General features: G+C 37.3%; 1 protein-coding gene across 2 annotated transcripts; it reads left to right on the top strand.

Annotated features, from left to right (window-relative positions):
* Positions 1-495: 495 nt before the first annotated feature.
* RBM46 (RNA binding motif protein 46) lies at positions 496-14727 on the top strand. 2 transcript variants are annotated; one of them, XM_021530212.4, is made up of 6 exons: positions 496-665; positions 2991-3152; positions 6642-7109; positions 8279-9061; positions 11752-11811; positions 13160-13325. In XM_021530212.4, exons 1-6 carry the CDS (start codon positions 635-637, stop codon positions 13183-13185), a joined length of 1530 nt encoding a protein of 509 aa, XP_021385887.2. In that variant the 5' UTR covers positions 496-634; the 3' UTR covers positions 13186-13325. The 2 variants fall into 2 exon arrangements, with proteins under 2 accessions (XP_021385887.2, XP_085434152.1); XM_085578026.1 differs by lacking the exon at positions 11752-11811 and having other exon boundaries at positions 13160-14727.
* Positions 14728-15311: the final 584 nt, after the last annotated feature.

Raw genomic sequence — 15311 nt, 5'->3', positions numbered from 1 at the left:
TTGGGTCCCAGGCTAGATTTGGCTTTTTCAGAGGTCTTTTCCAACCTCACTGAATCAGTGATATTTCACTTTGGTATTACTGGTCAACACGGACCTGACCAAGAAAAAACACACCCTAAGGCACAAGTGTATGCCAGAGCACATCCTAAAGGACCAAATACGCTACTTCGGAGTATACAAAAGCGTAAGAACATACACAAAAACAAAAACCAGAAAAACCACCAACCAAATAAAACAGCCAGGCTCTGAAAACGGCAAGGAGCAGCCCGCGCCCACAGGCGGGCACGGCCAGGGAGCGGGACTGCAACGCCGCGGCTCTGAGGCGGCGCGCGCCGTCCCAACGGCTCAGCGGCGGCCGCGGCACACGCGCGCCGGACACATCCCCCACACTTCGCCCAACCGTCCCCCGCTTTAAAGAGCTCTCGCGGGCCGGGCACGGCTGCCCCGCTGCTATTGGCTGGCGCCGCCTGTCAATCGTGTCCGTGCCCGCCCTCCACGCCCGCTGATTGGCCGGGCGGGTTCAGCGCGAGGGAAACCCCACGCGTGCCGCGGGGCCGGGCGCATGAGGCGCTGACGGCGGCGGCAGCCGGGAGCGCTCTGTGGCGTTCGGCTCTTGACGGGACAGCGGGCGGTCATGCCCTGGCCTCGCCTGCCTGGGGACAGCGGTGGGTTCGGGTCCTTGGCGTGCCGTGGGGAAAGGCGGAGGCAGCGCGATGAGGGATGAAGCGGTGTGGAGAAAGTGCGATTGCAGGAGGGGGGAGGGGTGTTGAGTTTATTCTCTTCCCTTACTGCTCCATATGCAGTTGTGATTCCTCGCGTCCGTCCGTCGCCTTTGTGCCCGGCACATGCCCGAGGCTGCCGTGCTTCTGCATGGGCCTCTTGCAGCTCCTCAGGGCCGCTTCTCCCCTTGGAGCTCCCGCGGCGCCGCTCTGGGGCTCGCTTGCTGCCCTGGCAGGTAACGTAAGGACGGCCTGGCCCGGGTGTTGGAGCTCGCCAGACAAAGGGAAAAGCAGTTTGCCTCTCCCTCGCTCCAGCTTCATTGTCATCTCCATACCGTGTTAGGCCTGAAGCGGCCAAAAGATTCCCTAATTATAGAGTCACTGTGCAGCTTGTAGGCTGTGAAACGCAGTAAGTGTAATTAACTTGCTGAAAGGACTGAAAGGAAATGGGACACCATTTTGAGCAGGTGGCAGCCATGGAGCCATTCGGTTTCTTCTCGTGCCTGTCGGAATTTTTTTTTTTTTGTGTGGGTTTTTTTTTTTTGTTTTTGTGGTTTTTGTTTTGTTTTGTTTTGTTTTTCCTCTGCCCTGCTGCTTTCTGGAATCTCCTTTTGATGGAACCAGGAGTTTGGTTAAAAATGTGGCTTTTTTAGTGCCCTGTGACAGATAGAATTTAAACTTTTTGAGAGTGGTTGTTTGCATGGACTCGTGCCCCAAAGTGATAACTGGCTTGATAAAAAGACAAAAAAATATATCCCCACCAAAAGGCTTTTTTTCCTAGGGTGGGAAAAATAACTGTTAACACGATTCTAATTGAAGGGCTTGTGGGCTCTGTCATGTGAAGGCTGTTGTGAAAGAAATGCACTTAGAAATAGTTGTGACATTGGTTCAAAGCACATTTGAAATTATAAAGCTGGGGCAGGAGTGGGAGAATAAGCTGCAGCCTCACCTCTGGTTAGTAATATCATTGCATAATATCCATAAATCTAGTAGAGGACCAGGCACTTCACCATTCCATGAATTTGGTCTATAATATATTTAAAAATAAAGTTTTGTTCAGTGGGTTTTCAAGAAATAATAGTGGGTTCTCAAGAAAAGTTTGTATGAAGTTTAAGCTGTTTTAAAGTGTCTTATAAAAAGTAAACTGCTGATGTCTCAGGACATTGTCTTTTGGAGCCTGAGCCTGAAGACGAAGAAAGCTGAAAATGTAAGGGGCCCTGAAGAACAGTGGTACCTTTACTTTTCTGGTGATGATTTTTTGGGCAGCATTTCTCAAGAAGTGGCACAGCACTCGGAAATGGCATTTGGACAAAGGATTGAAGTGATGAAAAAGATTGCTTGCCTAAGCAGACCTTAGGGCAGATAATTTTGGGAAAAGAATAAATAAACTTGCAGAAGGAAAAAGAGGCAATGAACGAAACATCTGACTTGAGATTTTTTTTTTTATTGACTTGACTAGTAAAATTGGTAATTGCCAAATGCTGTGATTGTTTTTCATCACCTGGGTGACAGAAACCTAAAGCTCTTGGGTGAGATCTTGGCACGGCAGAGAAATTGGAGATAGGGCAGCAGCAACTAGATCGATAAGGTTTACTTTTTGAAATTGTGAAGATGGATAAAGCCATGAAAATAGGGATTCCAGGGGTGGGGTTATTTCAAACCTTTACTTTTGCCAGACTGTTCTGCCTAATTTTATTTTATATTAGTATTAACAAAATTATTTATTTCATAAATAATGAGTTCTTGGACTTCTGTATAGTAACTGGGCATGGACTTAAGTTCTTCCTCCAATGTTTTAATACTAAAATACAATTTTGAAATAGTTGGCATTTTTATAAAATGTAGTAATAAGAAAATTGAATTTGTCACCTGGAGTAGCTTATTGGTCCCTTATACAACTGTGATAACATGGTTTATGAAAGAATTCATTCTTCTACTTGAAGGGCAGCATTCTTAAAAATAGTTGTGCTACTTATGTTGTGCTAGCTGTGATAGCATTTAGGAGTGTTTGAATATAGATTAAGTAAAAATCTATTACATTACATATTTCTGTAGTAGGTAAAGTTCCAGATTATCCCAGCTACAGAACAATGGTCTGAAAGCAAGTACACAGTTGATTGTGGCTGGATATAGGATTGAAGCTTCATGCTAAACAAAGTTGCAGTAAATAGACAAGTATAGCCTGAGTGGTTTTTTTTATATTTTGGTATCTTTTGTATGCACATAACTTAGAATTTGCTGAATTGGAATATTTGCGATATTCTGTTGAAGCTGTTGCAGATATGTGTGAGGAGAATAAAGCTGCAGCAAATGGATGTGGCAAAATCCGAAGTGGTGCTCTAAATGGGGCAGCTTTACTTGCCCTAATGGAGAAGACTGGATACAGCATGGTTCAGCAAAATGGGCAAAGAAAATTTGGTGGTCCTCCACCAGGTAAGCATTTCTTTTGAGGTTGAAAATTGGTGTAGCCTCATGTTGTGTATCTTGACAGTGACCAGTAGTAGAAGCTTAACGAAACAGTCTAAGAAACACAACACATATGGGGAGGATCCTGATGTTTTACAGTTTCCAGCAGCTTAAGATCTCTTGAGCTAGACTGTATGCAAAATTTGCTTTTGGTGCACTTAAAAAGTCACAGCTTTAAAACTAGCTAAAATTGACAGGTAGCAGAACAAATGTGGAGTTCCCAAAGCCAAGTGTGTTCCATTTGACTGAGACCATGCTTCAAAACATTTAGAGATACGGAAGGGAAAAACAAGTTGGTGACAGAGGCATAATCTACTTAGTGTCTTCGCTTATACCTTACCACTTGCATTGGCCAAGACATTTTTTTTAGCTTTTGTTCTCTGAAAGAGCACCAGTGAAGATTAACTCATTTGGTTTCAGAGTTGACAATAAAATATTTCTTTTATTTTGAATAATTTTTCCAGCGTTGTTGACATCAGCAGTGTACAAGAGCTTTGCTACTAAGCCTGGTTTTGTGACATGGAATACAGTAACGCTTCTTTCTGAATCAGATTATGCACTAAGACAAGCAGAAGGAAAATGTTGTGCTGTTCTTTCAGTTCATTTTCACTAGTTGCCTGTGATCCCATGACTTTATAAGTTACGCTCATAAGCATGAACTTTACTCATTGCTGTATGGAGTTTAAGTTGCATCAAAACTATTTCTCTGGAAGCTTTTCTGCCTTGCATTTTGGCAATACTTCTGTTAAGCCTACAGAAAATATCAAAAGGAAGCCCTGTGAAACTATTTTGAAAATGATACTGGAAAAAGAACTGCAGGGCATCACTATCTTCAACCTGTTCTTAAGTTATTATACATCATTTACTTAATAGTATCTTTTAATTAGAGCATTAGATGATATTGTGTTTGTTTAGCAAAGCTAATTTCATTAATATTTTCTGAAACTAGATGGGTTTGACAAGGTATCTCTTCCATCAATCTCTTCATTGACATTATCTTTTATATCTTTTCTTGAACTCTTCATGTTTTTTCATAGGACATTGAAAATGCTTTTTTTTTTAGGTTGGAAATTACTCTGAGTTACTGTAAATGGCTGTAGGCCAGGTGATGCTTGAATGTTTGAGATGGCTTATAGGAAATTACAGTATAAATGAAGGGTTTCACTATGAATTTTCCTTGTTAAGATACGATTTCTGTAAGTTTGTGTTGCTGTCAAAGGATAATCTCATTGTCAGCTCTGTTCTCAGCAGATGTGGCTGAAAATTGCCTACAAATTATCAGCTTTTTACCTGGCACAGTTCTTATCTAGTGTATGCCACTTGTGAAAAATGTGTCTGTACAGTGCTTTAAAAAGAAAGATGAAAGTGAATTTTCATAATTTTATGTCTGCTGCTGTCTATGCAATGGACCCAGCAGTGATGTCACTAGGCACGTGAGTCATTAGAATTACGTGGAAGTTTAAGATGACATGGGTGTTAACAGTGGGAGGAATATGACTGATGTTGATTAAACTGCTGCAAAAATAGGAGTCCTATTTTCTGTCATCCAGCGATGAATCAAGTACCCAGTCAAGGAAACTCTGTCAGCTACTTGTGTAATGCTGGTGACTAACTTTCCATGTTTGCTCTGCTAAGTACATGTCCTTCATTGGCAAATGTGGCACGGACCAGTTTTCTTAAGTCAGGAGTCGGAGGCTAATTCCAGTTGGCAGTAATGTGCTGTACTGCTGGGTTAGTATGCAGCTTTAAAACTAGAAGGGAGGATTTTTGTGTGATAAGTGGCTTTTGCTTATTGAGAATCACTGCTCATTTACTGGGCTGAGAAGGATGGTAAAAATGTATCTAGTTAATAAATACATAAAGATTTGTATTCCATTTAATTACTCCTGCACATGTTTTTTGTCTACTGAGGTGTGCAGTTGCCTTTGTCTTTAGAGCTTCTAAATGGTCTGCAGTTGGTTTTTTGTTTTTTGTGGAAAGGGACTTGCACGATGTGAGTGATGGCAGTACTAGCTTGCAAATGGTGTTAGCGGCTATGTCCAGTCAGACATCAGCTGAAATGGTCAGAGATGTTTCTAAAGGTGAAAATGATAAAAATGTGGAATTCTGTGCGGAACAGAGCCAAACTTTTTCCTAGATAAGTCATGGCAGTGTGACTCCAGAACGCATGTCAGTTCTGATGCCTTGGTAGCTTCCCTGTGTGCCATGTAGTTCTTTCTGTACAGTTTATAGATGGAAAAACTATTTTGTGAGAAGTCAAAAATCTCTCAATTCTGTTTTTTTTTTTTCAACAGTAAATTACAGGCTCTCTGACAGTAAATTAAGGAAATTAAGCATTAATTACAAGATAATCTAAATCTAATTTATTCTGAACTTCAAACCAAAGAACATTCTTTAATTATTTTCTTGTCTTAACTTGTCAATAGTAATTATTTTTTCACCTTGCCTTATTATGCTTTGTCATTTCATACTAATAGTCACTAAGTTTTGTGTTAGTTTTTTTTCTACCATCTTTGTACTTGTTACTTTTTCTCCTGTAAAAAACTTTCCTCATCAAAACCTTTAGAAAAAGCTTTTAGTCATGATTTGAGTGTCTGCCTTTGAACCTTCTACCTGATTCGTTTGTCTAATTTAGAAAAAGAAACAAAGCCAAACAAACTTTTTAAAATTATTTTTTTATTATTTTGAGAAAATGAAGTGCTGTATTTGAAGACTGTAACTCCATAATATTCAATGCATAAATACACCTTTACATTATCTGTTGAACATATCTTTCAGTATATATGGCAGTGATATAAAAAAATGTTTAAATCTTTTATTAAGGCTTAAGGAGAGAAGCATAGCTGTTCTGCAGCTTTCAGAGTTAACTAAAGACTGATTTGTTGTGGGGATTTTTTTTTTGCTTCTTTTTTTTTTTCCTACCATCCCCTACTGCTTGTGAAAACTGTGGTCTGTTTTTAGAGTAAAAGTGTTCTGTCTTTTTGGCTGTTGCAGAAAATTTGGCTCTGTATCCTACTTTTCTTAGGGAGTCCTATTTATTGGCTGAATGAAGGTGGGAGCAAAATGTTTGGAGTTTTTGAATGATGTCAAGCAAGAAGAAAAAGTGCCGCACTGGGGACCTTAGCAAAATTTATAAAAATATGGGGGCAAGAAGCGCAGTGAAACATTTTGTAACTTTAAAGCACTGTAGTAGAAAATAAAACTGAAGTTCTTACCTAGGTATCTTTCTTAGATATATCAATTTTATTAATAACCAGAAAAAAATTGTAAGTGGCATAAAATACAAACTGTGGGGCTTCTGGCAGTTTTTAAAAATTTAAACATAAAAAAAATAAGATGTAATAGAAGAGAATGTGCTAGTTTTCAGCTGAGACCAAAAATAACTCCCACATTCGAACTGGATGTGGGGTAATTGTGCCTTTGTACTAAGATTGCTGTTGGACAATTTATTTTAAGGTTGGGAAGGCCCTCCACCACCTCGTGGATGTGAAGTTTTTGTGGGTAAGATTCCTCGTGATATGTATGAAGATGAGCTCGTTCCAGTTTTCGAGAGAGCTGGGAAGATCTATGAGCTCAGGCTGATGATGGAATTCAGTGGTGAGAACCGAGGCTATGCTTTTGTGATGTACACCACCAAAGAGGAAGCCCAGCTGGCCATCAAGATTCTTAATAATTATGAAATTCGTCCAGGGAAGTTTATTGGTGTCTGCGTAAGCTTGGACAACTGCAGATTGTTTATTGGAGCAATTCCTAAAGATAAGAAGAAAGAAGAAATACTGAATGAAATGAAAAAAGTTACAGAAGGAGTGGTGGATGTCATTGTTTATCCAAATGCCACTGACAAAACTAAAAATCGTGGCTTTGCCTTTGTAGAATATGAGTCTCACAGAGCAGCTGCAATGGCTAGAAGACGGCTAATCCCAGGTAAAACTGTTTGTAGTTAAACTGAGTTTATATGGAGAGTATCTGTTTCCATATTGTGGGGGGATGAAATAGTGGATCATTTCTGTTTTCCATTCTTTAAAGTGTTTTGAGAGTTAGAAAATTGTAGTATTGCCTTTTGGCTAAGGATGATTTTATTTTTATGTTTTGTAGTTGTGGTTTTTTTTTTTTAACTTTTTTAAGAAGCTGTAATTTAGGTAGTTCTGACAATTAAAAAATAGACATCAGTTTTATGTAATTTAGGTATTTATGCCAATATGTAGCTGCACAGGCACACATTCAGTTTTCATTTACATGCACAAGGCTCTGCACTTAAATTCTCTTAAAAGTGAGCTTAGAAAGGAATGTGCCTTGAATGTGCCCCATATTTTCTGTGGGTTGTCATGAGTAATGATATTTTCATCACTATGAAATACATGAATGTTTCATATTTTAAAAAAAGGTAGGTCTTTAATATTTTACTAGAAAATAATTTTGAAAGAAAAAGAAAATAAATATGCAGAAGTATCAATATACAAAGTATCAAATGTATAATAAATATCAATATAATACTTGTAATAATATGTAATATATTCAACATGTAATTGGTATATTTTATATATACATGTATATGTATCTGCAAAGTGGTGGGTGAAATACCTCTACATCACTGAATGGAAAATAAACCCATATGATCAGCAAAATGATGGGTTGACATGAATAACAAAGTAGGTTTGGTTTTAGTTTTTTTCTTTTAATTCTGGCATCTGCTGCAACATAGAGTAAGGGTTGTGCTGAATCTGTACATTTAGATTATTATTTCCAGGTGTTGGCCATGCTTTTTAAAGTCGTCGTATTATTGAAGAGGCTGTGTTTAGTAGCTAGTTAAATACATTACTTTGGTCTCCTTTTGTGTGTGTGTGTGTGTGTATGTGCATGTCACAAAGTCTTTGTTTTGAAAATGGTGCTTAATGAACCCCAAGGTAACAGAATACTTGTCATTTTTGCAGTCACATTTACTTTAACACTTTCACGACAGTTTAGTAGATGTAGGCAGCAAAACCCAGTTTCTTGTGGTATGCATCATGTTTGTTTTTTGTAGAGGTAGGTGATAAGAATGATTCTGCTTTCCTTTGCATGTTTCTTATTTTTGTAATGTTTTTTTGCTATAGGAACATTCCAGCCCTGGGGTCATACTATTCAAGTAGACTGGGCAGATCCTGAGAAAGTAGTTGATGAAGAAACTATGCAGAGAGTCAAAGTATTGTATGTGAGAAATTTAATGATATCTACTACAGAGGACAAAATTAAAGCTGAATTTAACAAATTCAAGCCGGGAGTAGTTGAACGTGTGAAGAAGTTGAGGGATTATGCTTTTGTTCATTTTTTCCACCGTGAAGATGCAGTTGCTGCTATGTCTGTAATGAACGGGAAGTGCATTGATGGAGCCAGTATTGAGGTGACACTGGCAAAGCCAGTTAACAAAGAAAGTTCTTGGAAGCAACATTTTAATGGTCAGATAAGTCCCAGTTCTGAAAACCTCTTAGGGTTTCCTAACAAAGAAGATGCTACTCAAAAATCCTTGGGGAAACCAGCAAGTCTTTCAGTTCATCTGAATGGTCAGCAGAGTCCAGGCCCTCCTGAAGTTGAAAGAAGTACATGCCACATTTTTCCAGGAATAAAGCTTACTCCAATTAGTATGTATTCTCTAAAGCTGAGTCACTTCAGTTCTGCAGTAATGCATCTGGATTATTTTTGCCATAAAAATAGCTGGGCACCACCAGAATACTGCTTGTATTCAACCACAAGTCAGGATGGGAAAATTCTCTTGGTGTACAAAGTGCTTATTTCTGGTATCACAGATGATTCCCAGGGTTATTTCATGCCAGAAAAGCTCTGTACAACAGTAGAAGATGCAAAGGAATTGGCAGCACAGTTCACACTTTTACATCTCGGTAAGCATAAACGTTTTTGATTATATATGAAGAACTGAAGCTAGAAAAGTTACTTTTAAATTGCTCTTGGTATACATATCTTGGTGTGCATGCGTATTTTGTATAAAGTAGTGTACAGAAGACTTGGTTCTTGTGTCAGTTGAGCCTGGACCATTAGATGAGAACACTGAGAAAAGACTGTAAGTATCTGAACAGTCCAATGCCACTGTAATTTTTGCATAAATTTATCTACTGGAATGATATATAAGAAAGAATTAGATGACATGTAAGTAACCTAGGTTTAAGGTCATTTGTGAGATGATTACGGTGCTGAAAATTTATTTGAAAGTCTGTGTTCTAGCATCTTCATTTATATATGTTCCATTTTTTAAAAATCAGAATGCAATTACTAGAAGAGGAGAGTTTTTACATTATAAAATTGGTAGGGGGGAGGGGTTGGGTTTTTTTTTCTTTGGTTAGGATTTTTCCCTCACCTGTTGTAATCTTGGTGAATTGCAAAAGCGATTGCAGTACACTGTTAAAATAGTGCTACCCTTCTTCTCTTCCTAATACTGCTACTTAGCACTTGTTCTGCAAGTCTCTTGAGATGTATGTTGGCTGTGGTGAGGTTTCTCCTTTGGATGAGTTCATAGCAGAGTTATTTCAGGCTTGACTCTGATGCCTTTTTTTTTTTTTTTTTTTTTTTTTGCAATGCATGACTAAAATGTAAACAAGCTTTTTGTTCTTGCTTGCTTTCTTTCTTCTCCTTGGGTTTGGATTTGGCATGGCCAAAAGGTCTTAGAGGAAGGAGAGCCTCTGAAGCACAAAGCTTTTATACATTGTGTCCACTTCAGCAGTGGTATGCTTGGTTTACATTGGTGGGACACTTCTAGAAGGTGATACTTTCAGATGGCCAAAGTGATTTTGAATAATAAGTGGCTAAGTTTCTGTGTCTGGTTTTGTACACACGGTGTCTTGTTTCCATATTTAGCTAGGGAAATTAGGGCCACACTTTTATAACCCATGTAATCTTAAAGATAAAAAGGGTACTAAACTCAAAATAGTGGTGTGAGGCTCTCCTTAAAAGAAGAATAAAGACAGTTGCAGGTTTTGTGCTTGTACCTGCCCAGTTTGCTCCTTTTGTTACCTAAAATTATTTTCTCTCCTGTACTTCTCTGGGAAAGAATCAAGGGAACAATTAAAGTTAGATTAAGAGTGATTAGTCACAGCTGTGGGGAAATCCTGAATGCAGACTATTAAAAAAAATGAAGAAAGTACGTGTTGAGATTTTTATCTCTTCAGTTATAATTACAAATGCTGTAGGGAAAACTTTTTAAAGTGGATTTAAATTAATAGTATTCTATAGCTTTTTAGCACCTGATTGTGCCATACAATCACAGTTAATGTGAATTGGTATTTAGCAGAATTCCCAAATACCAGGTTTACTTTTTACAGCTGTTTCCTTACCGGCCTAGTGCTAGTAATGCTGTCTTGTTATCTTTGAATAGCAATTTTTTTTTTTTTTATGGCCTCTGCGCATTCTGGCTTGTGAGAATTTGGGCCTGAAATGAGCATACAGAGCCCTGATTTGAAGCAAACGTACAAGGCTGACTTTGGAAAGATCGACATCTTTCACATTGATTAAAAACCCCCTTTTTGATGTTGGCATTGTTGTGATGCTGCAACATAGCCTTAAGGAGTCTAAAAGTACAATTTATTTTCTCTATCTAAAGAAGTTGTTTCTGTTACTGTTTAATATATATTCAGTGTTGAAAGAAATAGCTACCAGTAAAGACAATTTGCTAGATGTGACAGAGTCCTCCTTCCTTCTTGTGGAAGTGTTGAATGATGCTGATGCTGCTTATGGATGTATAGGTTGTGGTTTTTCTTTGGGGTTTGGGGTTTTGTCTGGGGTTTTTTTGATAACTAGCAGTGATTTGAGAAAAGTCTGAGTGTGTTTCTTGGAAGCAACTTACTGTACACATGAGGGTACAAAGATGACATAGGGACTAATTCTTTTTGCTAAGTAACTTCTCTTAGAGGACCATAATTCTTGGCTACTGAATTTTTGATGATGTCTACAGGTTGGGTTTTGCTGGTTTTTTTTTCAATTTTTAAAACATATAACTCTTCTGTGGTAATAATCTCAAGGCATTCTGGGCATTCTGCATTCTGGCTGCTTGCTTTTTTTTTTTTTTTTTTTTTTTTTTTTTTTTGTTGTTGTATGTATTTCTGTACTTCCTTTCACACAGAATACTTGGTTTTCACACAAGTTTGTACAGTACTGGTACAGAGCAGTCCTGAGCAGATAGCAGTACAACAACTAACCACTTGGTGTCACCTGAATATTTTGAAAATGATGGTTTTTAGAAAACAGAAAACTATGCTGTCAGGGAAAGATTAATAAGCTGTATTTTAATGTTACTAGATAAATCACCAGCAGATCAAGAGAGTGAAACATTGCCTTGGTGTGCTTTATCAAAGTTAATTATATTGCTCTTGGAACAATCAACAGCCACAAATTGTAGGATATTTGAAGAAAATAATGGCTTTGTTTAACAAATACAGATGATAAGTGGTAATTCATGGTTTGGAGGTTTTAGTGATCTTTAGAAAGGCTCAGAATGTAGCATAAGAAATTTTTTAAGAGTTTGAATTTAGAAGTCTGAAATATATATCAGATCAATTACACATAATGGTTGTTTTTACAGCCCCTGAGCAAGCATATATAACATTGCTGTCCCTGAATGCAGCATGGTGGGATAGTAAAGGTGAGTAAGCTTCTCAGGATTGTTCATAGTGGCTTTTTGCCCTCTCAGTGCATTGTCTTAGCTGTACTGTTTGCACTGTTTCTTGAAGAAGTTGTACTTTACTCACAGAGGAGGAAGGTTTGTGGAGATTCTCTGTTGCTTTTTTTCAAAGGAAACCATCTCTCTATTGCCCTGTACCTGCTGATGGATCACACAGTCTTGATGTTCTTGTTAGTTGTGCAGCACAAAGAAAGGTTATGGTTTTCATTCCTAAAATGACTCTGAGTAATTTTTTATTCATTTATTAATTCAAGCCTTTCCAGCTTGGGTTTAAATTTATGTACAAAAGTACATACTTTTACTACTCTGTATATTTGGAGGACTATTTTTTGACTAGTCAGTTTCATGTAAAAGAGACTGTTTTTATCTTTTTTTTTTTTAACATGCTATTGTGGATGAATTTAAGTGTGTATATCTGTCATTTCTGAGGCCTCTCTTTTTTTGAAGTGGTGTGATTGTGGTTTTTGAAAGCTTACAAGGCAATTTGAAAATGGCATAAATCCATGCTCTGTGTTAACTTTATTTGTTGGAAGCTTCTAATCCCAGGCACCCAGAACATTTCCCAGAGGTTCAGTTATTTTTCAGCTGCTGCTAATGGACAGGGAGCACATATTTTGTAAATCTTGGTCTGTGTAAGAGAACTTGGAAAAGAATAAGTTAGACAGATGCAACAACATTGGACTTTATTTATCTGAAATAACTTGTCTGCCTTCTGTTGAGTCACTTCAAAACAGGACATAATTACCATGTTTTCTTCTACTCCACTGATGTTCACAATGAAATTGGGTTTTGTCTGTTCAGTGTACATCAGGCAGAACTTGGTGCTTAGTTGAGTGTAGAATCTGATCTAAAGTGGTAAATATCATAGTAGCAGTCATTTATATTGCATATGTATAATGTATAGCTAATACAGCTCGGAACAATGACCAAATATGCAGTTGAGGGTTGTCTGCATTAATATTTTGCATTCAGTGAAAGTGAAACAAAGGGTTATTATTTTGAAGTTCAGTTAAAAGTGTGTGTGTGTATATACATGATGAGAAAATGCATTCAGTACCCAAGAATGGGGTCTCTTAAAGCTATAAGGCTCTCAAGAAAAATACCCCTTTGAGCATTTGATCCAACAGTTTCTTAATAGTTTTGAGTTTGTTAGTGCTGCAGAGGAAAGGGAAGAGCACAGCACTGGTATAAGACCGAATGCTTTAGTTACACCATTATCTTAACTATTAAGTCTATCTTGAAACTGATGATGCAGTATGTTTGCTGAAATGAAAGTCTCTTTCCTCCCCCTGCCCCTCTCTTTCCACAGCCAACTGTACACCCTACTTGGTCTGAATATCCCTGAAGAAGAGAAGTTTGGAATTTATTGCTTTGGATCTTGTAATGAAAAGAAAAAGAACAACCCACTGATGCATAATTACTGGAAATTTACATTCCATTTTTATTGATGAATAATTCTTCAAAGCAAGTGTATTAAGCATTTCAATTTAAAGATTAGTGAAATTGAATGTTAAATTGTTTTGGTTAGTTTGATTGAATTTGGGTTTTAAAATATAATTTGTTTAAAAGATTTTTATTACCTGTAATAGTCTATACAGCAGTAATTTATATTTAGTGTTGAAACAATTTGCCACAATTCCTATTCTTGTATTTTCACACAAAATTTTTTCAGCTTCTTCATTTAATAAATCTTTAACAAATGTCAAAAAATCCCGCTAACAAAACAATGAGCACCATTCTAGCAATCATAAACATGCATAATGTGAAACTTCAATACCATCCGCAAGTTTGCTTCCGTTAACTTGATGCAAAATTTTATAGGAAGAACATGTCCAATAAAATATTTGCTTCTGATATAGCAGTTCATCAATGGAAAATTGGTATTTTGAAAGACTTTACATGAAGGTACCATCAGGCTACATTGCTGTCATCATAACACTGAGGTTCAATATCTTAGTTAATTCTTGGAGACAAAAACAGGCCAAAAGAAAATCTTGACGGATACAGATTACATGAGCTTTTATGTATGGCTCACTGAGTTGTGTTTCCTGTTGTTAGCACGTCCCTGTTGGGACAAATGTGTGCTTTCAAATTCATAAAGGCCTTACTTTTATCCAGGCTGTCCCTTGAAACCAGCACCTGTGCTTGCCTGTGGTAGCCATGCGGAACAGCAGCTTGCTCACTTTCTAATCAGGCCGTGTTCTTCTTAAAAAAAACATTGTTTAGCATTAAACTGAAAGTAGTTTTTGATTTTTAAAATCAGATATATGTAATTCATTTTGAGTGAGCCATCATTATTTTTATTGTGACTATTTGGCATTTCTCAGTCAAGTGCTATATTTATTGAATGACAAAACCTTGTTTTTACCTTCTTAACAATCTGAAACTAATACCATAGACCATTCTTATTTTTGGAATTTTATACACAGTTTTACTTCATTGACAAGGAATGGACCAGGTGGTTAAAATGTCTAAGGGCCTCATCTATGCAGGTATTGTTTGTAAGCTGTTGGATCTGAAAATTGTTTGTCAGAAAGGAATATTATGTAGACTGAAAACAATGCAATGGAAAGATTTCAAGCTGAATAATTTTTCTTCAAAAGCAATCAACTGTTGTGGTCCACTATGTATTTTGGCTCATTGTATTTCATCACCATATTAAATTGTCCTTTTTGCTGTTAATTTAGGTGCAGTTATAGCAGTTTCGTTTTATTTACATTTGATACTAGCTACATAATAATTCCTTTACATGTTGCAATTTCTAATGTTGAAATAATGTGTTTGACATCTGTACATGAATTAACATTTATATTAAATTTATGCTGTTCATATTTGGTGTGTGTAAAAGAAAAATAAATTATTGTTTTAGACATGGTACTTTCACAACCTTACTTTGCAGGATTCACTTTGCTTTGTGTAATAACAAGCTTTGGCCAGAGCTCCAGTGCTTTGCTGAACAAAAGGAAGGGTGATTAAGCAGCTGAGCGAAGGCTTGAAAAAAGAAAAGTAATTCATGAAAAGCAAGTTAGTTGATTAGCTTTTATTGCATGTGAAATTTGTTTAAAGGTTAGGATTTCCTAAAGAACTAATGAGGAGAGGGAACCGGGAACTTGTATAATCCGTGCTTAAACCAAATGGTTTAAACCTAAGACCAAGACAAAAATAAGTTTGAGACAGAATAACACAGTATAAAGCTGATAAAATATGGGGTTGGTAATTTAAAAGTATTTTCCTGGCATCCTGAGAATTCCAGTCTACAGACTGTGAAGTAAGCTTCATTTTACTTTTCAAGTGTCTTGATGAAGACATAGGTTTTTGCATTTCTGATGGAAATCTGGACCCAGCAAAACCAAGGTAAAATTGATATTGTTATCTAATTAAGGGAGCTGTGGGCCAAGGTGCACAAAGACAAGGTGCATAATATTAGAGTGAATGCCAGAAGAGCTGCAAACAAAAGTATC

This window comes from Lonchura striata, chromosome 4 (genome assembly GCF_050655825.1).
Source record: "Lonchura striata isolate lonStrDom1 chromosome 4, ASM5065582v1, whole genome shotgun sequence".
NCBI classification, from domain to species: Eukaryota; Metazoa; Chordata; class Aves; order Passeriformes; family Estrildidae; genus Lonchura; species Lonchura striata.
Note: the sequence above shows the minus strand (reverse complement) of the source record. Positions and strands in the feature narration are given on the sequence as shown.